Here is a 22657-nt window from a genome sequence, read left to right on the forward strand (position 1 = left end):
GTTTCCGCACTCTACACCAGCATCCCCCATGATGGCAGCATCGCAGCAACAGCCTCAGTACTCAACACCAACAACTGCCAATCTCTGAGCACCATCCTACAACTCGTCGGCTTTATCCTCAACCACAACAATTTCACCTTTGACAACCGGTTCTTCATCCAGACACATGGAACAGCCATGGGGACTAAATTTGCACCCCAATATGCCAACATTTTCATGCATAGGTTTGAACAAGACTTCTTCTCTACACAGGATCTCCAACCAACACTATACCCCAGGTAGATTTAAGACATTTTTTATTCCTCTGGACCCATGGTGATGAGTCACTGATAAAACTACACACTGACGATAATGGGTTTCATCCTACCATCAAAGTCATCATGGACTATTCTCTACTATCTGTCTCATTCTTGGACACATGCATCTCTATCAAGGATGGGCACCTCACTCTACTGCAAACCCATGGATAACCTCACAATGCTGCACTTCTCCAGCTTCCACCCGAAACATATTCAAACAGCCATCCCCTACGGACAATCCTCATGCATGCACTGGATCTGTTCAGATGAGGAGGAACACGATGGACACCTGGAAGTACTCAGGAATGCCCTCAGAAAAACAGGGTATGATGCTCAACTTATTGACCGTCAGTTCCGATGTGCCACAGCGAGAAACCGTATTGACCTCCTCAGGAGACAGACACGAACAGTAATTGACAGGGTACCCTTCGTGGTCCAGTACTTCCCAGGAGCCAAACAACTTCGCCATGTTCTTTGCAGCCTGTAACACATTATCGGTGAGGATGAGTACCTCGTCAAGACCTTCCTCACAAAACTGCCTGGCTTTCAGGACAATACCATACAACCTTGTCACGCTGCAAGACGTGTCAGAGTGTTGACACGGATACCACCATTACACATGGGGACACCTCCCACCATGTATGTGGCAGGTACTCATGTGATTCTGCCAACGTTGTCTCTCTCATACGCTACGGGCAAGGATACCCTGAGGCATGTTACATTAGCGAGACCAAGCAGAGGCTACGGCAACAGATGAACGGACACCACACAACAATCACCAGACAGGAGTGTGCCCTCCCAGTTGGAGAACACTTCAGCGGTCTGGGACATTCAAGCTCGGATCTTTGGGTGATGTCCTCCAAGGCAGATTTCAGGACAGGCAACAATGCAAAGTGGCCGAACAGAGGCTGATAGCTAAATTTGGTACCCGTGGAGATGGCCTCAACGGGACCTTGGGTTCATGTCACACTACAGGTGACCCCACTGCACTAAACACACACACACACACACACTCACACACTCTCTCACAGAGCCTCTCTCACACATAAGCTCTCTCTCATATGCTCATACATACAACCCCACATTCACACCCACACACGCACCCTCTCACAGATATATACCCCATTACACACACACACACACACACTCTCTCACAGACCCTCTCTCACACATAAGCTCTCTCTCATATGCTCATACATACAACCCCACATTCACACCCACACACGCACCCTCTCACAGATATATACCCCATTACACTCACACACAGACACACACTCTCACAGACAGTCACACCCCCACACATGCACCCACATGCCCACACTCACTCGATCTCCCCTACACACTTATCCAAGGATTGTTTAAATCTTCCTAATCTGACTGTGATAACTACATTGGCAGCCAGGGCATTCCATGCCCTTCCCACTCTCTGAGTGAAGTACCTGCTTCTGATGTCTATCTTAAATCTATCCCCCCTCAATTTGTAGCAATTCCCCCTCATACATGCTGATGTCATCATCCTAGAAAAAAGACTTTCATTGTCTACCTTTTTTATCCTCTGATCATCTTGTATGTCTCTATCAAATCCTCTCTTAGCCTTCTGCTTTCCAATGAGAACAGATCCAAGTCTCTCAGCCTTTCCTCATTAGAACTTCACTCCAGACCAGGCAACATCCTGATAAATCTCCTCTGCACCTTTTCCAATGCTTTCATATCCTTTCTGTAATGGGACAACCTGAACTGTACACAATATTTCAAATGCAGCCGCACTAACGTTTTGTATAGTTGCAGCATGACATTATGCCTCTGGAATCAATCCCTCTACCAATAAAACCTAACACACTGTATGCTTCTTAACAGCATTATCAACCTGGGTGGTAGCTTTCAGGGATCTATGTACATGGACTCCAAGATCTGTCTGCACATCCACACTACCAAGAATCTTTCCGTTGACCCAGTATTCTGCTCTCAGTTATTCTTCCCAAAGTGAATCGTCTCGCATTTATTAACATTGAACTCCATTTGCCACCTCCCAGCCCAATTCTGCAGTTTATCCAAGTCCCCCTACAACTTACAGCATTCTTCCACACTGTCCAGTGTTCTAGTATCATCTGCAAACTTACTAACCCATCCACCATCAATGCATTATCTGAGCTGAGATGACACCTGTTGTTAAAGCTATCTTGAGAATGTAACTTTAAAAAAGTTCTGGGATTTACATGTAAAGGAACCAAAACAAACATGTTCATTCTAAAAGATGAAAGACTTAAGATAAATTTGTTTAATATTTCATTCCAATGACACGGCAATCCTGTTGTTATAAAGTCTGTGTCTTATGATTCTGCTCCAGAACCACCTGATGAAGAATCAACACTTTGAAAGCTAGTGATTCCAAATAAACCTGTTGGACTATAACCTGGTGTCATGGGATTTTTAACTTCTTCCAACCCTGGCGACATCCTTGTAAATCTTTTCAATCCCTTTCAAGTTTCATAACATCCTTCCTACAGGAAGGAGACCAGAATTACACACAATATTCCAAAAGTGGCCTAACCACGTCCTGTACAGCTGCAACATGAGTTCCCAACTCCTGTACTCAATGCTCTGTCCAGTAAAGGAAAGCATACCAAATGCCGTCTTCACTATCCTATTTCTCTGTGACTTCCTTTTCAAGGAACTATGAATTTGCACCCCAAGGTCTCTTTGTTCAGCAACACCGCCCTTTCAGTCATAGTTTGGTTTTGTTGACTGGATAGAATGAGGAATGAATGGGGAAGATAGATTGATTGGAAAAGAATTCAGATGGTCTGATATCCCCAAGTTTGAGCTGCAGCCTATGGATTATCTGTCAAAATTAACTTTGGTGCATCCTCCATCCTTTCACCCTAATTTGGAAGCCACAACTGAAAGCAGATTCACTGATATTTCTCATAATTAGTTTGAAATCAAACTAGTTCAAACATGTTCATCTCCAGGAGAACAGAGGACTTGATTTTAAATATTATGGCCCAGATGTAGGGTTGCTATCACTGTTCTTCAGTTCCTGCATTTCTTTCTCCTCCTTCAAAGTCATCCCTTTGACCGTGCTAATAACACCCTTCTTGTCTCAGCATCCATAGTTTTAATAATGCCTCAATGAAGTGTAAGTTTTTATTTCATGTATTAAGGGTATGTATGGTAAAAGCATGTTGTGTTTTTCGTCAATAATGCCTCAAATGCATTTTGTCCATTTTTGTGATAAGGTTCCACTTCAACCATAGAGAAGGATTTGCTTCTCAAAATAGAGTATTTTGTGCTAGCTCTGTGTGGAATCATGACATCAGCGTAGGAGGTTAAACTATTGGGCTGAATTGCCCAATGGCCGTTCTTGTCATGTGTCTTGCGACACGTCAGGTATCTGTCAAATAGGACTGGAACTGTGAAGAAAACAAAATACGTTCATGTTTGTGATGTTGAAGCTCTAATTCTACATACACTCTTGCTAATTATTTCTGAATTCCCACTCCACTTCGGCCCACACCTCATAACATCTCAAATGAGTGAGGACAAACACTTGATCTCATGCATTTGGTCATATACTATCAAATACGGCATTTTTAAGCCAGATGATACATCTAACAGTTTTTCATCACACTATTGTATTGCCATCTTAAATCCAGATAAATAACAAAGCAACTAACTCATCTCTAGAGCCTCTCCACAAGTTAGATGGAATATTTCCCATTATCCTGGATGAGTGCAGCTCTAACAGCACTCAAGAAGCTTGACATGATCCTTCGGAAAGCAACTCACATGATCAGGATCACATCCATAAATATTCACACCCTCTACCACTGACCCTCAGTAATAGCACTGTGTACTATCTATAAGATGGACTGCAGGATTTCATCAAACCTCCTTATGCAGTTCCTTCCAAATTGATAGCTGCTTCTATCTAGAAGGACAAAGGCAGCAGAAATATGGAAACACCACCATCTCTAAGCTCCCCCCCCCCCCCCCCCCAAGCCACTCACCATTCAGACTTTGGAAGTATATGGCTATTCTTTCAGTATATTGGTCAAAATTCTGGAATTCTCTCTTTTGTGGCATTGTGGATCTACCGACAATACATGAACTGCAACTGTTCAAGAAAGCAGTTCACAACCAGCCTCTAACGGGGAACTAGGAATAAATATTGCATCAGCCAATAATGCCCATACCCCATGAGTGAATTTTTAAAAATGTTAAAAGTTCAGCCAGGACTAAGCTTTTATCATTGTGTAAAAGTTATGAGCACTTATCTCTTCCCAATTCGATGAGCAAATCAATAATGCTCAGACATTATGCTAAGTTACACCTCTCCCATTGCTGGCCAAGTTCTCCACTGAATATATAGACTGACTCATTAACATCAACTTAACATTCTCGGATCAGATTTGGTCCAATATTGAGGAAAGGACCCTTTAACAATCTGCTTGACAAAAAAAAGAAAAAACCTCCAGGATATAGAGGTAAAATATTTCCACCAGATTTACCCTGTTATTTTCTAAAAATAATTGCTTACGTTTTTAATATTTTGATTTCAATTACAGGTGGCAGCCAAATAGTAACAGCAAACTAATTATATAACAAACACTTTTAATGACCTGTAGATGTGCATCACAAATTAAACTGGAAGTGATAAGATCATAATTCCCATGTTAACAAGAAGAATTAGTTTAAGCTCATTCAAGTTTTTGATTCAATTCAGCTGTCACTTCTCCAGAAAAGTTTGTTACATAATGATCCCTATCGATGACAATTCATGAGGAAGTCAATGCCGAGTACTGTTATACAGTACAAAGAGTTGGAGCAAGCCGCAGTAGGAAAGTAGCATTGGCAACAAGCACTTATTTGGTTGACACCTGTTAAATTCTGATCGTAGTTCTGCCAACCATGCAGGTACAGTTACAACATTGAAAAGACATTTGGGTGGGTACATGAATAGGAAAGGCTTAGAGGAATATGGGACAAATGCAGGCAAGGTGGGGTTAGTTTAATTTGGAAGACTTGGTCGGGACGGACAAGTTAGACTGAAGGGTTTGTTTTTGGGCTGTATGATCTATGGCTCTATAACCACCGTGTATGTCAGTGACATGCAGTTCTGCTCAATCAGCAACATTCTGTTCAATCCTCCATTCGAAACCAAACCTATTATATATATAAGTGCAGTCTTGAGACATGTATATAAGACCCATTCATTTTGGAATGTGGAAACGACATTCTTTCTGATTCAACTAGAATCATTTTTTGCTCAGAGGAAGGTACATCAAGCCTGTGAGTATCTAATATTTGATACAGAGGTGATATAGTGCATCTATTTGAGAATTCTGAAATTCTTGTATAAAAGTTATAGTCCATTATAAAGTCATAAAGTTATAGAATCATACAGCACGGAAATAGACCCTTTGGTCCAACCAGTCCATGCTGAACATAATCCCAAATTAAACTAGGAGAAAGTGAGGACTGCAGATGCTGGAGACCAGATTTGAAAAATGGGGTGCTGGTAAAACACAGCGGGCCAGGCAGCATCCGAGGAGCAGGAGAATCAACATTTCGGGCATAGCCTTTCATCAGGAAGAAAAGCTTATGCCCGAATCGTCGATTCTCCTGCTCCTCGGATGCTGCCTGGCCTGCTGTGTTTTTCCAGCACCACATTTTTCAACCCAAATTAAACTAGCCCCACCCTGCCTGCTCCTGGCCCATATCCCTCCAAAGCCTTGCTATTCATGAACTTATCCAATTTTTTTAATTTTTAATTTTAAATGTTTAATTGTATCTGCATCCACCCCTTGCTCAGGAATTTTAAAAAGCTGAAGGTATTAAGCAATATGCTTAATAAATGTAGTTGAAATACAGATCAGTCATGATTTAGTTGATTGGCAAAGCAGACTCTAAGTGGATAATGGCTGAGCTCCAAGTACATTTTGAGATCACCTTCAAAGATCAGCAAGGAGGCCTTTGTGTAGAGCCACAGGAGATGTGGGAGATACTAAATGAGTATTTTGCATCTGTGTTTACAGTGAAAAAGGACGTGCAAGATATAGAATGCAAGGAAATAGATGGTGACATTTTGGAAGATGTCCATATTACAGAGGAGGAAGTGCTAGATGTCTTGAAACACATAAAAGTGGATAAATTCCCATGACCTGATCTGGTGTACCCTAGAACTCTGTGGGAAGCTAGAGAAGTGATTGCTGGGTCCCTTGTTAAGATATTTGTATCATCAATAGTCACAGATGAGGTGCCGGAAGACTGGAGGTTGGCTAACGTGGTGCCACTGTTTAAGAAGGGTGGTAAGGACAAGCCAGGGAACTATAGACCAGTGAGCCTGACATCGGTGGTGGGCAAGTTGTTGCAGGGAATCCTGAGGGACAGGGTGTACATGTAAGTGGAAAGGCAAGGACTGATTAAGGATAGTCAACGTGGCTTTGTGCGTGGGAAATCATGTCTCACAAACTTGATTGAGTTTTTTGAAGAAGTAACAAAGAGGATTGATGAAGGCAGAGTGGTGGACTTGATCTATATGACTTCAGTAAGGCGTTCGACAAGATTTCTCACGAGAGACTGGTTAGCAAAGTTAGATCTCATAGAATACTGGGAAAGCTATAGATATAGAACTGGCTCAAAGGTAGAAGACAGAGGGTGGTGGTAGAGGGTTGTTTGTCAGACTGGAGGCCTGTGACAAGTAGAGAGCCACAAGGATCATATAAATGATTTGGATATGAGCAAAAGCAAAATAGTTAGTAATTTTACAGATGACGGAGGCTGAGGGATCATCTTATAGAGGTTTATAAAATCATGAGGGGGCATGGATAGCATAAATAGACAAGGCCTTTTCCCTGGGGTGGGGGAGTTCAGAACTAGAGTGCATAGGTTTAAGGTGAGAGGAGAAAGATTTAAAAGGGACGTTAGGGGCAAAGGGTGCATGTATGGGATGAGCTGTCAGAGGAAGTGGTAAAGGTTGGCAATATTACAGCATATTCCAGGCATCTGGATGGGTATATGAATAGGAAGGGTTTAGAGGGATATGGGCCAAGTGCTGGCAAATGGGATGAAATTAGGTTCGGATATCTGTTCGGCAAGGACGAGTTGGACCGATGGGTCTGTTTCTGTGCTGTACATCTCTATAACTCTATGACTCTATGACACCAAAATTGGCGGTGCACCGGACAGCGAAGAGGGTTACCTCAGGTCACAATGGGTTCTTGATCAGATGAGCCAACGGGCTGAGGAGTGGCAAATGGAGTTTAATTTAGATAATTGCGAGGTGCTGCACTTTGGGAAAACAAATCTTAACAGGACTTATACACTTAATGGGGAGGTCCTAGAGAGTGTTGCTGAACAAAGAGACCTTGGAATGCAGGTTTATAGCTCCTTGGAAGTGGAGTCGCAGGTGGATAGGATAGTGAAGAAGGTATGCTTTACTTTATTGGTCAAAGTATTGGAACAGGAGTTAGGAGGTCATGTTGTGGCTATACAGGACATTAGTTCTGCAATCCTGCTCTCCTTCCTTTCAGAATGATGTTGTGAAACTTAAAAGGGTTCAGTAAAAATCTACAAGGATGTTGCCAGGGTTGGAGGATTTGAGCTACAGGGAGAGGTTGAATAGGCAGGGGCTTTTTTCCCTGAAACATCAGAGGCTGAGGGGTGACCTTACAGAGGTTTATAAAATCTTGAGGGGCATGGATATGACAAATAGACAAAGTCTCTTCCCTACGGTGGGGGAGTCCAGAACTAGAAGGGCATAGGTTTAGGGTGAGAGGGGAGAGGTATAAAAGAGACCTAAGGGGCAACGTTTTCATGCAGAGGGTGATACGTGTGTAGATGAACTGTCAGAGGCAGTGGTGAAGGCTGGTACAATTGCAACATTTAAAAGGCATCTGAATGGGTATATGAATAGGAAGGGTTTAGAGGGATATGGGCTGGGTGCTGGCAGGTGGGACTAGATTAGGTTGGGATATCTGGTCGGCATGGACGGGTTGGACCAAAGGGTCTGTTTCCGTGCTGTACATCTCTATGACTCTATGACTCTATTTCACTTGGGACAATATTGCTCCTTCATCTCTTTTATTATCAAAATGAAAAGAACTTTTATCGTATTGAATATACAGATATAGCATACTGACAAATCATAGCACCAACAAGAAACCTGTTACATTATGACGGAAAAATAATAAAAGAATTATTTGAAAAAAATACAAGTGGAGCAGAAATCGTGTCTGTTCAGCAGGCTCTCACCGAAGGTTGCTAGCCGTATGTAACCTGTTAAATAATCCGATGTTGTATACCCCTTAATGATTTCTAAAATTAATTAATTATCATGCCTGTCACTCCAGCTGATCTGAAGAGACACTTGAAGCAGGGGTCCTTCCTAAATGCCAAACCTAAAATTTTAAGTCTAATCTGAAGGATTCTTTGAGCACAATAAACTATCATTGAATAAATACAGCATACCAATCATTCAAAAGAATATTTTTGGCCTAACAATAATTTGTCACCAAGTGCAGCATTTTGAATGTTCAAGTTTGGTTGTAATCAATTCTATTCAATCCTTTCAGGATGTGAATGTCCTAATCTACATCTCACACAGTTTACGTATACTGTTACAACTGAGATTGAAGGGACACTGATTCCTTCCCCTGTCCCAGTCCGTCATTGGTCATAACAAAGATTTAATTTAATTGGTGCAGTGATATTGCTCATTACATTGATATTGGACTGTGTTTATTAGCTAGTTTATTGCAATTAAAACTTGCTCAAACAAAGGCGCAAAGATAATCTCTCTTTCACACACACACAAGCATACACACTCACGCAGACCCTCTATCATACACAAGCTCTCTCATCTGCTCACACATACACCCCCCACACTCACAGCCACATATGCACCCTCTCACAGATCTATATACCCCATTACACTCTCTCTCTCTCTCTCTCTCACACACACACACACGCATGGAGAAGAAAGAAATATGAAAAAGCAGCAAATGTTATCTTAAAAGTATTGCGGCCAAGTGATAATTAAAGTCAGGAGAAAATGATTATTCATGGATTGCCCAAATGGTGTTCTGCAGCTGAAGTTATTTTGCATGCACACACTGTTGACTCTCGGGTACCTTCCTGGAATGGGTGGGCCTGGCTGTTTTGTCTTTTCTGGAGACAGCAAGGTCAGCTCTATTCTTTGGGTATATTGCCTTTAAGAGAGACCACCTTCAAGATCTCCATGTGTTGTGTATATACAATGTTGAAGTCTGTCTGGCAGTTAGTCTGCTTTGTATCTGCAAGCTGTACATACCACAGAAGTCAGTTGGTTCATAGTAATGCTTGCTCATTACTTGTAATGTGTTTCACTGATGTTAATGAACTAACCCATGGACTTAATCAATAATGATTACCATTGAGCCATGGGATCAAACCACGGGCAGGATGTAGGCTCAGTAGCCAGCACTGCTGCCCCACTGTGTCAGGGACCTGGGTTCAATTCCCACCATTGGTGACTGTGTGGAGTCTTCCCCATGTCTGTGTGTATTTATACTGAGTGGTAGCTTCCTACAGTCCAAAGATGTGCAGGTTAGGTGGATTGGCCATGCTAAATGTTGGGATTACAGGATAAGGCTGGGGGAATCTGTGTGACATGCTCTTCGAAGGATGCAGACTCGATTGACGAATAGCCTCTTACCACACTGTAGGGATTCTATGATTCAACCCTGGTTAGTTGAAAAGTGTAGAAGGGCATATCAGGAATGGCAAAAGGCATAAGTGAAAATGAGATGTCAACCAGGTGAAGGTACAAAACAGGACTACTTGCATGTCAAACAACATAAACAGCAAGTGATAGACAGAGCTAAGTGATTTCACAACCAATGGGTCAGATCTAAGGTCTGAAGTCCTGCTACATCCAGTTGTCAATAGTGGTGGGCAATTGAACAACTTACTGGGGTAGGGGGTTCCACAAATGTCCCCACCTCAATTAAAGTTGTTATGTTGCCAAGAGGTCAGTTAGTTCAGTTGGCTGGATGGCTGGTTTGTGCCAACAGTGAGGATTGAGTTCCTACACCAGTTGAAGCTACCATTGAAGGAACGTCTTTCTCAACTTCTCCACTCACCTTAGCTGTGGTGACCCCTGGGTTAAACCACTACCAGTCACCTCTGTAATGAGAAAGCAGCCCTGTTATCTGGCAAGAAAATGGCACTGAATAAAACCTTTATTCTGCAGAATTCTGTTCACCAGAGAGCAGTGGAAACTTTGATTGACAAAGAAGCCAAGAGAGTTGACCATTGTGAGAGGGATAGAGAGGTGGTTCAGACAGGAAAGATAAATTGAGGCAATGGTCAAATCAGTCATAATCTTTATTCAATGGTGGAAAAAACTCAGGGAGCTGAATGACTCTCATAATTCTTGTATCCTCCTGTGACCATAGTCAACCGTGGCATCTTTGCTACTTTCTAACTAAGATTTGGTAAAGCTCAGAAATCAAGGAATGCATCAACGATTTCCTGATCTCTCAGAGTGCTGTAGTAAATCATACACTTGTTTCCTTAGCCATGAGGAAAATTAGTTTGATTAAGTTTACAGTCATTTCCCAACTTTCTGTCTTCAAATTCTGTTGGCAAATTAACAAAAGGGATTTCTGTGTTTTTGGCAGGTAACATGTGTATGATTACAGTTCATAAGATTCATAATTGCATTCAGCCAGCATGTGTACATTTGTGAAGCATCACAAACTTGCCTTGAATGACCTGTAACATTCAAACTGTTAGTACTCAGGCCATTGACTGGATGTGACTGTGAATGTACAGTAAGTAAGAGAAAGTGAGGACTGCAGATGCTGGAGATCAGAGCTTAAAAATATGTTGCTGGAAAAGTGCAGCAGGTCAGGCAGCATCCAAGGAGCAGGAGAATCGACGTTTCGAGCATAAGCCCTTCTTCAGGAATGAGGAGGGTGTGCCAAGCAGGCTAAGATAAAAGGTAGGGAGGAGGGACTTGGGGGAGGGGCGTTGGGAATGCGATAGGTGGAAGGAGGTTAAGGTGAGGGTGATAGGCCGGAGAGGGGGTGGGGGCGGAGAGGTCGGGAAGAAGATTGCAGGTCAAGAAGGCGGTGCTGAATCTGAGGGTTGGGACTGTGAAAAGGTGGGGGGAGGGGAAATGAGAAAGCTGGAGAAAACTGTATTCATCCCCTGTGGTTGGAGGGTTCCTAGGTGGAAGATGAGTCGCTCTTCCTCCAGGCGTCGTGTTGCCATGGTCTGGCCATGGGTTGCCATGACATCCCCATGGTCTCCCAGGAAAGGTGCCGGGAGCGGAGGTTGGGTTGGTGGGGAGTGTGGATCTGAGAAGGGAGTCGCAGAGAGAGTGGTCTTTCTGGAACGCTGATAGGGGTGGGGAGGGAAATATATCCTTGGTGGTGGGGTCCGTTTGGAGGTGGTGGAAATGACGAAGGATGATCCGATGTATCTGGAGGTTGGTGGGGTGGTAGGTGAGGACTAGTGGGGTTCAGTCCTGGTGGCGATTGGAGGGGCAGGGTTCAAGGGCGGAGGAGTGGGAAGTGGAAGAGATGCGGTGGAGAGCATCGTCAAGCACATCTGAGGGGAAATTGCGGTCTTTGAAGAAGGAGGCCATCTGGGTTGTTCGGTATTGGAATTGGTCCTCCTGGGAGCAGATGCAGCGGAGACAAAGGATAGGGAATATGGGATGGCATTTTTACAGGGGCCAGGGTGGGAGGAGGTGTAGTCTAGGTAGCTGTGGGAGTCAGTCAGTTTATAGTATACGTCCGTGTTGAGTCGGTCGTCCAAGATAGAGATGGAGAGGTCTAGGAAGGGGAGGGCAGAGCCTGAGATGGTCCAGGTAAATTTGAGGTCGGGGTGGAAGGTGTTAATAAAGTGGATGAACTGTTCAACCTCCTGGGAGCATGAGGTAGCGCCGATACAGTCATCAATGTAGCGGAGGAAAAGGTGGGGGGTGGTGCCAGTGTAGCTGTGGAAGATGGACTGTTCCACATATCCAACGAAGAGGCAGGCATAGCTGGGGCCCATGCGGGTGCTCATGGCTACTCCTTTGGTTTGGAGGAAGTGGGAGGATTGGAAGGAGAAGTTGTTAAGGGTGAGGACCAGTTCAGTCAGTCGAAGGAGAGTGTCAGTGGAAGTTGGTTCGGTGGGAAAGGAAGAAGCAGAGGGCTTTGAGGCCTTCGTGATGGGGGATGGAGGTGTATAGGGTAATTGTGTACATTGCTTTAAAACTATTTTGATTGACCTGGCAGAAGAATTGCAACAACTCTTGACCCTGGTCCAGTTTTCTCAGCTACTGACCTCAAAATGAAACTGCAATTATAGAAGTCACCTGAAGGTTTTCGTGTTATTCATTCATGGGATGTGGATTTCTTTGGTTAGGATTGCATTTATTTCACGTTATTAATTATAGTTCAAAAAGTGTGGTGAGCTGGCTTTGTGTACTGCTGGAGTCCTTGGGTTATAGCTACACCCACAGCGCTAATAGGGAGAGAGTGCCAGGATTTTGACTGTGACAGTGAAGGAACAGCAATACGTTTCCAAGTCAGGATAGTGTGGAGTCTGGAGTGGAACTTATTAATGTTCCCATGCATCTTCTGCCTCTGTCCTTTTTTTTAGAAACAGGCCATTCGGTCCAACAAGTCCACACTGACCCTCCAAAGAGTAACCCACCCAGACCCTTATCTTATTACTCTACATTTCCCCTGACTAATATACCTAACCTACACATCCTTGAACACTATGGGCAATTTAGTATTACCAATTCTAGATGGTCACAGTTGTGCTTAGAAGATGCTCTCTAAGGAACCTTGATGAATTTCTACAGTGCATCTTATAGAGGTTCATAAAATCTTGAAGGGTATAGATTAGGTGAATAGCCAAGGTGTTTTTCTCTAGGTGAGAGGGCATAGGTTTAAGGTGAGAGGGGAAAGATTTAAAAGAGACCAGAAAGGCAACTTTTTCACACAGGTTGGTGTGTACAGTATATGGAATGAGCTGCCAGAGGAAGTGGTAGAGGCAAGTACATTGCAACACCTCAAAGACATTTGGATAGGCATGTGGGTCGGAAAGATTTAGAGGGATATGGACCAAACACAGGCAAATGAGACCATTTCAGTTTAGGAAACCTGGTCAGCATGGACGAGTTGGGCTGAAGGGTCTGTTTCTGTGCTTTATAGCTCTATGACTGGAGTGCAAAAGATAAGGCTGAATCATTCGCAACAATCTTCATCCAGAAATGCCGAATAGATAATCCATTTTGGCTTCCTCAAGTGGTCCCCAGCATCGTGATATCAGTCTTCAGTTAATTTGATTCACTCTTTGTGATGAAAAGATTGGAGGCACTGGCTAGTGCAAAGGCAATGGGCCCTGACAACAATGGGCCCTTGCCAACTTTTATAGGTTTGCCATCGAGAGCATTCTGTCTGAATGTATCACTACCTGGTATGGCAACTGGACCATTCAAGATCGGAGACGGTTACAGAGAGTGGTGAACTTGGCCCGGACAATCACAAAGGCCAACCTTCCATCTATAGAATCCATCTACCAGGTCCGCTGTCAAGGAAAGGCTGCCAGCATTCTCAAAGATCCATCCCACCCTGGCAATGTTTTTCTACAACCTCTACCATCGAGAAGAAGGTACAGAAGCCTGAACACATGCACCAGCCAGTTTTGAAACAGTTTCTACCCTACTGTTGTTAGAATACTGAATGGACTCACAAACTCTTAACATTTACCTGCACCTGTGTTTTTGTTTTTGCTGCTGTTTACCGATTATTTACTTATCTATGCTACTTAACTCTGTAGTCTGCCTTATTGCTCGCAAGACAAAGCTTTTCACTGTGCCTCTGTACGTGTGACAATAAATTCAATTCAATTCAATTCAATTCTGGCAATTGTACTGAAGATTTGTGCTCCAGAACTTGCTGCACTCCTAACCAAGCTCTTCCAGTGTGTTATAACACTGGCATCTATATGACAATGAAAAGAATTGCTCATAAATGTCTTGTTCATAAAATGCAGGATAAATCCAACCTAGTCAATTACCATGCCATCAGTCTACTCTCAAGCATCAGTAAGGTGATGGAAGGTGTCATCAATAATGCTATCAAGCAGCTCCTGTTCGGCAATATCCTGCTCAGTGATGCCCAGTTTGGATTACACCAGGGCCACTCAGCTCCTGACCTCATTATAGCCTTGGTTCAAACATAGACAAAAGAGCTGAATTCCAGAGGTGAAGTGAGAGCAATTGCCCTTGACATCAACATAGCATGTGACCATATGGCATGAAGGAACTCAGGCAAAACTAGAGTCGATGGTAAATGGGGGAAATCTTTCTGTGAGTTGGAGTCATACCTGGCGCATAGGAAGATGGTCGTGATACTTGGAGGTCAGTTAACTCAGCTCCAGGACATCTCAACAGCAGTTCCTCAGGGTAGCGTCCTAGGCCCAACCATGTTCAGCTGCTTCAACAATGAGCCTCCCTCCATCAAAAGTGGGGATGTTCGCCAACGATTGCACAAAGGTCAGCCCATTCACAACTCCTCAGATACTGAAGTAGTCCACATCTAGATTTAACTGCTGCAAAACTGCAGCAGTTCAAATTGGGAGCTCATTGCCCCTTCTCAAGGGTAATTAGGGATGGGCAATAATCTGGCATGACACCTAAAGCCCATAAATAAAGAAAAAATGTAAGCATGTATTCATTTTACAATTCAATTCTCATGTATAAATGTAACTTGTGATGTGGTATTTGTAGTCATAGGGTACTCAAAATGTTGTCAGTGCTTAGTTGTGCCCATTTACAATCAGTTGCAGTCCACTCAGAGCCCCTCTCTATTCTGTCCCCCTCTCCACAAAAGAGACACAAAGGGTAATAGCTTGAGAGGCATCACTCTGCCTCATACGGTTAACGAAGCTTCCACGGTCATATCAGAAGGATTAGCAGGTTGATTACCTCCCACAGCACCTGCCTAGATGTTTCGTCAGCAACGATTATGGAGTAAATGTGATTGACCATGAAGATCAATGGCCCCCTCCTGTGCTCATCCCCACAACTCCTCCACCCCAGATCTTTTTGTATCATTTTAGTCAAATCTTCCTGTATGGTTTTAACAGTGATGCTTCAATACAGCCATCCACAGCAGCACCTGGAACAAGCACCTTTGTTGTGGCTACATTAGCTGCTGCATCTAGGGAAGTGTTTAAAGAACTCAAAGGTTTTAAGTGGGTAAATGAGTGAGAGAAGCTCAACTCAGAAGCTGGACAGTTGAGCTGAGCTCTGCTGATGATCACAGAGCCACACCAGGGATTAGACAGTATAATAATTCTATGGTAGGTATTGTGTAGTAAGCCTAAGTCTCCAAAGCTATGCTTCGTGTGAGAAATATTCATATGTTCCTCTCAGCAGCCCCAATAGTCCATTGGCATGGGGATAGTTATACTTTCTAGACAACTAAAAGGCATACACATTTGAATTTCTAGTGTGTATAGCAGTGTTTCTGCAGCTCACTGGTGCTGTTATTTCATGAGAAGATCTGGCCCAATTTATTTGACCATGTCATGAACAATCCTTTCATGATAACAAGTCCTGGGAAGGGGCTTGACCTAAAATTTTCAACACAGAAACAGACCCACTGAGCCATATGATCATCTGAATAGCCATGTACCACAATGAAGTGATGTTCTCGGGAGTAATTTCTTCAGTGATCTCTATTGGAAAGTGTAAGAAGACAGTCAAGATTTAACTGTGAAGCCACTGGTACCTGAATTATTTAAAAGTTCTTTTTTTCAAGATATGTACTTTTATTCATCAAATAAATAAAGTACTGTTACAGGAAGTTAAAGAAAATTCAGCGTAACTCCATACTATAAAATTTTGAAATCCAATTTAACGTTAATTTTGAGACTCAGTGTCTGACCAAATACAAAAACACTCCAGCTATGAGTGTGTTTGGACAAGGTTTGCAAATTTATTAAGCAATTAAACAAGTACAGCGAAAATGATCCATAACAAGGCAATAAATTTATCTTATTCACAATGGAATAGTCATCCTTGGTTGGCTAGGGTGCTTCTTGTCCAAAATTCTTGCTGTTTTCTTTCTGTGTTCTGCACATGTACTATTGAGTCACAGGTCCTATTAACTCTTTCTGAACCACAATCACAGCAGCACCCAGTAGTATCCCTGAAGTCTGATTGGTCCAATCAGTGCATGATTTAGACTCTGATTGGCTAGGTGAGGCATGTGCAATGCCCAGTCATTTCTTGATGCCCATTTAGGTTCCACGAATAACTCATTGTCTTACATTTTGCTAATTTTGTGTGAATTTTTAATTAAATTAGACAATCATCTGACTGTGACTGTGACTGTGACTGTGTCTGTGTCCTATTGGATCATTCACTTTTAAATAACTGTCTGTTATTTGGAGACCTGATGGGCAATATGCTTTACTGTGGCTGTTGCTATTTTAAAATAGCTACTTACTGTTAAAAACAGATTGCAAAGTTGGTTATAACTTTCAACAAAATTATATCAAACTAATACAGAATGTACACAGTGAGTAATACTTAAAAATATATACAAAGTGTCTGTAATGTAAGCAGATAGAAATCCTCAAATATTCTTACACATTCAATTTGTATATGAATAGCTAAATAGGTTGTATAGTTCAAAAGCTAACCCCTACCAACAGAAGCCGAAACCTAATAGAAGTATATTTAGATATTTTGTTTCTGTGTTATAACTAAAGTAACTCGCAACTCCTACTGCACAGCATGTTTATTCTTATGAGCATCAATTTATAGAGTCATGGAGATGTACGGCATGGAAACAGACCCTTCGTTCCAACCTGTCCATGCCAACCAGATATCCCAACCTAATCTAGTCCCATTTGCCAGCACTTGGCTCATATCTCTCTCAACCCTTTCTATTCATATACCCATCCAGATGCCTTTTAAGTGTTGTAATTGTACCAACCTCCACCACTTCCTCTGGCAGCTCATTCTATATATGGACCATCACCAGCTTTTACATGAAAAAGTTGCTCCTTAGGTCCCTTCTAAATCTTTCCCCTCTCACCCTAAACCTATGCCCCCTAATTCTGGACTCACCAAACCAAGGAAAAGACTTTGTCTATTTATCTATCGATGCCTGTCATGATCTTATAAACTTCTATAAGGTCACCTTTGGCCTCTGATTGTCCAGGGAAAGCAACCCCAGCCTTTTCAGTTTCTCCTTATAGCTCAAACCCTCCAAACCAGGCAACCTCCTTGTAAATCTTTTCAGAACCCTTTCAAAGTTCACAACATCCTTCCTATAGGAGGTAGACCAGAATTGCACACAATATTCCAAAAGTGGCATAACCAATGTCCTGTACAGCCGCAATATGACCTCCCAACTCCTTTACCCAATGCTCTAACTAATAAAATAAAGCATACCAAATGTCTTCTTCACTATCCTATCTACCTGTGACTCCACTTTCAAGGAATTATAAGCCTGCACTCCAAGGTCTCTTTGTTCAGCATTGTAATACTTTTAATATTTATGATTATAGGGGACAACATTTCAAATTGAAAGTTGCAGCAAGTATAATAGAAAGAAACTTTCCTCCAAGGGTCTCTGAGTCGCTTCAATACAATTTCTATGCTACTGATTGTGACAATGAAGATTCCAGTCTGTGGAGTTCTAGTTTCCAGGCTTTTGGTGTATCATGGCTGAAGGCCTAAGGCAGAGATCTTTTGCCATTCTGTCTGCAAATCCGCAAGCTTAAGAGTATGCTAAATGAAATGTTGTAGTGTCTAGGTGTCATTTCTTTGCACATGCCCACCATTATTATCCAGATATGTTCTGAACTCATGATCTGTTGTAGATACAATGATAGCTTTCTTATCTTCAGCAAGGTATTTGTATGTGATGAGGTGATACCTGTTAGCTCCCATTACTTAAGAGTTGAGACAAGGCTAATATGGTATCAGAAGGTTCAATTGGTTTCTATCACCCATATATACCATAATCAGAGGTGATTCCAACTAAGCAATTCAAGATTGTATCCAAAGTAGAAACTCTATTATACAATGTTTTGTCATAGTATGATCAACGTCTGGGCACATTCCATTTTCTGTTTCTGATGTGGGCTATTTTCTTGAGCTATCTGTGGCAAGGAAATAGTTCTGGAACACCTTTAACTCCAAGTAATGGTTTTACATAATAGTTTTAATGTTGTATTAAACATTTTGCATTCCTTCATACACTGACAATAATACCAGATATTTGAATTACTAGTTCAAGGACTAGTTAAATACTCGACTAGAAAAAGAAAAAGGACCTAAAATATGTTTTAAAGTGTCTTAGTTACTTTAGCTTATTTTCTTTCTCTGGAAGTTCCTCAAAGCAAGAAGGACACTTTGATTGTTACTGTTTGGTCACATTGTGAAGACACCTGTCATGGTCATTAGAACTCCTGACTTAAAGGTAAAGTCTATAAGCTCACCCACCAGCTCAAAGTATTCAAAATAATTGAACAACATTTGATTATTTAGGATACATTTGGATACTGGAAAACAAATAAGTTTTTGAGAAAATGTTCAAGTCTTATAAAGGATGTGAAATAGAGCATTTAGAAATGCATAATATGAGTCAGCATGGCTTCATGAAAGGGAAATTGTGTCTGACAAATTTACTCGAATTCTTTGAGGAATTAACAAGCAGGATAGATAAAGGCAAAGCAGTAGAAATAATATATTTGAATTTTTGGGAAGTGTTTGATGAGATAACACATATTTGGCTACTTAATAAGAAAAGAGCTGATGGTGCTGGGATTGTATATTGGCATTGATAAATGACTGTCTAACTAATAGATGACAGCAAGTTGGATTAAGGTGACAGTTTCAGGATGTCAACCTGTGGAGTGACACAGGAATTGACGCTGGGGCCACAATTATGTCCAATATATATTAATGAGTTGGACAAGGAAAGTGAATGCCAAGTTTATGTTGGATGATTAAAGAAAAATAAGTGGGGAGGCAAGTGGTGAGGATGAAGTAAAGAATCTGTCGAGGGGCATGGATAGATTAAGTGAGTGGGCAAAAATTTAACAGCTGGAATATAATATGGGGAATTGAGTGATTATGCATGTTGGCAGGAAGAATAGAGGAGCTGAATATTATTTAAATGGAGAAAAACTATAGAAAGGAGAGATTTTGGAGTTTGTATCCATGAATCACAAACAGCTTGCATCCACATAATAGGGAAGGCAAATGGAACATGGGCCTATATCTCAAAGGGAATGAAATATAAAATTGGAAGATTTTGTGAAAACTGTACAAAGCATTAGTCAGCCCACAGCTGGAATACTGTGGGAGTCCCTTATTGGAGGAAATATATACTGGCATTGAAAGCAGCCTGGAGAAGATTTACAGGGCTGGTAGCAAGTACAGGTGGACTGCCTTATGAGGAAAGGTTGAACAGATTGGACCTGTACTCTTTGGAATATGGAAGAATGAGAGACAGCCTTATTGAAGCATACTGATAGAGAACTTAACAGGTTAGATGTGAAAAGGTTGCTTCTGCATTGGGCAAGAGTCTAGGACGGGAGGGTGTAAGCTTAGACTAAGGGGTCATGTATTTAAAAAATTTCTTCTCTTATAGGGTTGTGTAATTGTGGACTTCTTTAGCACAGAGGGCCATTGTCTGAGTTGTTAAGTATATTCAAGATAGACAAACTTTTTATCAGTAAATGAATCAAGGATTATAGGGAAAAGGCAGGAAAGTGGAGTCGTGTTTTATCAGATCAGCTGTGATCTCATTGAATGATGAAATATACTCAATGGGCTGAATGGCCTACTTGTGCTTCTATGATTTTGGTCTAATAGTCTTAAATTATAGGTTAAGAAAGGAAACAATTTTTGTAATCTTTTTCTTATTTTTCAGTAGAACCAAAGAGGCAAAGAGAAAAGATACCTACAGAAGAAATCACATCCTTATAATCCCCAGTTCATGTCATGGGTATGAGATTTCTCATCTAAGTTGTTTAGCAGATTGAAGTGGAATGGTCATTGTTTACTCTAACTGTAAACTCCAGTTCCTGAAATCATGGGATTACATTTTTTAAAGAATACGACTCTAGATGACAATATCTCCAATCAAGAGGAGAGACACAGTCTTTTGAAAATAGTATCAATCGCCACCATTACTGCAATTGTAAGCTTTATAACTATAATTGGTAACATTTTAGTCATTGTCTCATTCAAAGTGAACAGCCAACTTAAGACTGTGAACAATTATTATTTGTTAAGCCTGGCCTGTGCTGATCTCATCATTGGAGTGTTTTCAATGAACCTCTATACCTCTTATATTCTAATGGGTTACTGGTCGCTGGGAAATCTGACATGTGATTTGTGGCTGGCATTAGATTATGTAGCTAGTAATGCTTCTGTCATGAATTTGCTCCTCATTAGCTTTGACAGGTATTTCTCAATTACACGCCCTTTGACATATAGGGCTAAGCGTACACCTAAAAGGGCTGGCATAATGATTGGACTCGCTTGGTTAATATCTTTTGTATTATGGGCCCCAGCCATTGTATGCTGGCAGTACCTGGTTGGAGAAAGGACAGTGCACCCAAATGAGTGCCAGATACAATTTTTATCGGAGCCCATTATTACTTTTAGCACAGCAATAGCTGCTTTCTATATTCCTGTGTCGGTGATGACAATATTATACTGCCGTATCTATAAAGAGACAGAAAGGCGCACTAAGGATCTGGCAGAGCTTCAAGGAACAAATCTGGGGTCTGAAAATGAAGTTGCGCCGTCCAAAAAGACTCTTTTGAAGTCCTGTTTTGGCTGTGAAGGCAACAAACTTTCAAACAAGGAAAGATGCGAAGTTTCATGGTCTTCTTCAAACAGGAGCACAACAGTGACTCTAAAATCCATGCCTACACCAAATGTCACAGAGCAGTGGCTAAGCAGTAACAAAATGGGATCTTTTGTTAATCGCCCAGCATCAGGCAATGATGAAAAGCTTGCCACAACATCTGTCAGTTCAGGATCTCAAGAGCAAAATCAGGCCAATGCGTGTGGTGGTGAGGATGACGCAAGGATGTCCTTTGGTAAGCATCCTACCATAAATGATTATGAAAATCAAAACACTTTGATGACCCCCCTAAAAAAGATGAGTGATAAAAAATATGTTTCTTACAAATGTAGTAAATTGGCTGTTAAGAATGGAAGTTTCTCATCAGCTTCAGATGCAAGTAATGGAAGCACAGAAGGAAAGGTAACACTCTGTTCATCTGCTGACTCAGAAGGTCGAACTATTAGAAATCTTGATCAAAATCTTGGCATCCAGATCACCAAAAGAAAACGGTTGGTTCTGGTCAAGGAAAAAAAGGCTGCCCAGACGCTTAGTGCTATCTTACTAGCTTTCATCATCACCTGGACACCTTATAACATTATGGTATTAGTCTCAACATTCTGTTCAAATTGTATCCCATTGTCACTGTGGCATCTTGGGTATTGGCTGTGCTATGTCAACAGCACAGTCAACCCAATGTGTTATGCTCTGTGCAACAAAACATTTCGTAAAACATTTAAGCTATTGTTATTATTTCAATGGAAGGGAAAGAGAAGTGAAGAGAAATCAGGCTGCCACAAGTAAACTACACAATGTTCGTGATAGAGTACAATCAACATTTAATTTGAATCATGCAATTCATTTTATACATCACATGTGACCAACAGCACTTTGTGATTAATGGCAGGGTTTTATGTTTGTGGGTCAGAGGCAGAATTGGGACAACAGCCTAGACATTGTTTTGTGGGGAATGGAAATAGAACAGACCAGCATACGTAAAAACCAATAAAAAATACAGCCAATCTCACAAGAAATGAGTCAGATTTTCCTGTTGTAGCACTATTTCAAACAAAAGGTGTCAAAGTGGCAGGGATAACCTGTACAAATTGCTAGGTCTCAAGGTTCATAAACATTTTGCATGTCACAGTGGCAAACACTTCACTATGTGAAAGGCTGTTAAATGAAACACAGAGTTTTAAACTAACTCTGCAGGGGCATGGGAACCCAGACTGTAGCTTTAGGGTGCAGGACCTGGAGTGTAGGGAGGTTAGGAATATGGCATCAATCTTAAAGGAGGGTGCCTGTAAACAGAAGAGTGGCTTGAAGTGTGTATACTTTAATGCCAGAAGTATACGAAATAAGGTAGGTGAACTTGCAGCGTGGGTTGGTACCTGGGACTTCGATGTTGTGGCTATTACGGAGACATGGCTAGATCAGGGACAGGATTGGCTGTTGCAGGTTCCAGGGTTTAAATGTTTTAGTAGG

The 22657-nt window shown here is 41.7% G+C and overlaps 1 protein-coding gene across 2 annotated transcripts in view; it reads left to right on the top strand.

The window, feature by feature from the left end:
- chrm5b (cholinergic receptor, muscarinic 5b) overlaps positions 1-22548 on the top strand; it is a 66865-nt gene extending 44317 nt beyond the window's left edge. The window contains exon 2 of one of the 2 annotated variants that reach the window (XM_072569074.1): positions 20249-22548. In XM_072569074.1, coding sequence (XP_072425175.1) covers positions 20411-21976 — 1566 coding nt within the window. In that variant the 5' untranslated portion in view covers positions 20249-20410 and the 3' untranslated portion in view covers positions 21977-22548. The remainder of the gene's footprint in view (positions 1-20248) is intronic. The other variant, XM_072569075.1, reaches the window with a different exon arrangement.
- Positions 22549-22657: the final 109 nt, after the last annotated feature.

This window comes from Chiloscyllium punctatum, chromosome 4, assembly GCF_047496795.1.
Source record: "Chiloscyllium punctatum isolate Juve2018m chromosome 4, sChiPun1.3, whole genome shotgun sequence".
Taxonomy (NCBI): Eukaryota; Metazoa; Chordata; class Chondrichthyes; order Orectolobiformes; family Hemiscylliidae; genus Chiloscyllium; species Chiloscyllium punctatum.